The 1,806-nt window shown below is 30.6% G+C and overlaps 1 protein-coding gene across 1 annotated transcript; it reads left to right on the forward strand.

Moving 5' to 3' along the window:
• Positions 1-414: 414 nt before the first annotated feature.
• LOC130814551 (auxin-binding protein ABP19a-like) lies at positions 415-1,322 on the forward strand. The gene has a single exon (XM_057680660.1). It carries the CDS (start codon positions 470-472, stop codon positions 1,097-1,099), a length of 630 nt encoding a protein of 209 aa, XP_057536643.1. The 5' UTR covers positions 415-469; the 3' UTR covers positions 1,100-1,322.
• Positions 1,323-1,806: the final 484 nt, after the last annotated feature.

Raw genomic sequence — 1,806 nt, forward strand, 5'->3', positions numbered from 1 at the left:
GGGGGAGTGTGCTTTTGGTAATAAAATCTCTAATTGCCAAAAAGAAAAAAGACTTGTTACAGTGAACGATCATACAATTTTATGCTCTCGGATAATTTCATAAAGTAAACCTAACATATTACCTATTCAAGCTTGCTATAAACTAACTCTTATACATACTTATCTATTCAAATATTTGCATTACTACCAAACAAAACTAATTCAAATGATAATTAATTTCTTAAACTAAGAAAGTAAAATTTGTCCTCTAATGATAATTAAAGCTAGTAATTAGTGTGAACAGTTGTGCACTTGCAAATTGTGTTTAATTTTCAAATTGTTTTGTCAACTGGTCAACCTTTTATACACCTACTACCTTCATCTTATGTATATATACGCAAATCCAAAGTTCTTGAAAGAAATACAAGTAGCCAAAGAGCTTAAACAATCTTTGTTATTAACCAAGCTTAAATTAGCCTTCATTAACAACATGATTATTCCAATTTTCTTTATCTTTTCTCTCCTAATCCATAAATCATATGCTAATATACCCTTTGATTATTGTGTCGGAGATATGAGTCTACCAAGCGGGCCAGCTGGGTACGCCTGTAAACATCCTGCAAAACTTACGGTAGATGATTTTGTTTATTCTGGTTTGAACATACCAGGCACCGTTTCAAAAATTTTAAAATTCAATGCAAGTAATGCTTTTGCTGCTGAGTTTCCGGCTTTAAATGGCATGGGAATCTCTGCAACACGAGTAGACATAGATGTAGGCGGATTCTTTCCGGCTCATGCACATCGAGTGTCAGAGTTGTTCATCATAATAAAAGGAACGATAATTGCAGGATTTATTGACACAAACAATACTCCATTTTATAAAACGTTGAAAAAGGGTGACATTATGATATTTCCTCCATCACTACTTCATTTTGTAGTCAATGTGGGATCCACACCGGTAACAGCATATGCAAGCTTTGCTAGTGAAAATCCTGGTGTTCAACTAATTGACACTGCGTTGTTCCGAAACAATCTACCCTCAGAATTGGTCGAGAAGATCACGTTGCTTGATCATAAACAGGTGCAAAAACTTAAGAAGGTCTTTGGTGGGACCAATTAATTGATTAATTGTATTTGATTTTTTAATTGTACATATACAAAATTAATAAACAATGTAATTAACTGATTATTACTACTACTTAATTTAGTTTATGCTAAGATCATAATCATCTTTTATTAAAATAATTTTAACTATTGATTGTTTCATAATAATCTTAAGTCTGAGGTGTACTTTCTCAAAATAATCCAACTTTCGATTGATTATTCCATAATAGTCTTACGTATGCGGTGTACTTTCTCAATTGATTATTTCGTAATAATCTTACGTACGGGTGTACTTTTACAAAATAGTCCAACTTGATCATTTCATAATAATCTTAAGTATAAGGTTTACTTTTTCAAAATAATCTCAATTATTGATTATTCCATAATAATCTCAAGTATGGGGTGTACTGTATCAAAATAATATGAACTCTTGATTTCTTTTATGCAGCCCAATGCGTTTGTCGGATTATCTTTATCCAGTGTTATACATAATTAAAAATTATGAAAATTTGATATTATGAAAATCTAGGGCGAGATGAATAAAACAAGATCCCGCGTGATTATGTTTTTTTTTCTTATATAATAGCAGAAATATGTAAAATACCATAAAATAATAAACAGTGCTAAATTACGTTTGAGTACAAGTAATAAACATTGTAGGAATTATAACTTAACTATGGGGTGTACATTTTCAAAATATTCTAAACTATTGATTATTTCATA

Source organism: Amaranthus tricolor, chromosome 6 (assembly GCF_026212465.1).
Source record: "Amaranthus tricolor cultivar Red isolate AtriRed21 chromosome 6, ASM2621246v1, whole genome shotgun sequence".
NCBI classification, from domain to species: Eukaryota; Viridiplantae; Streptophyta; class Magnoliopsida; order Caryophyllales; family Amaranthaceae; genus Amaranthus; species Amaranthus tricolor.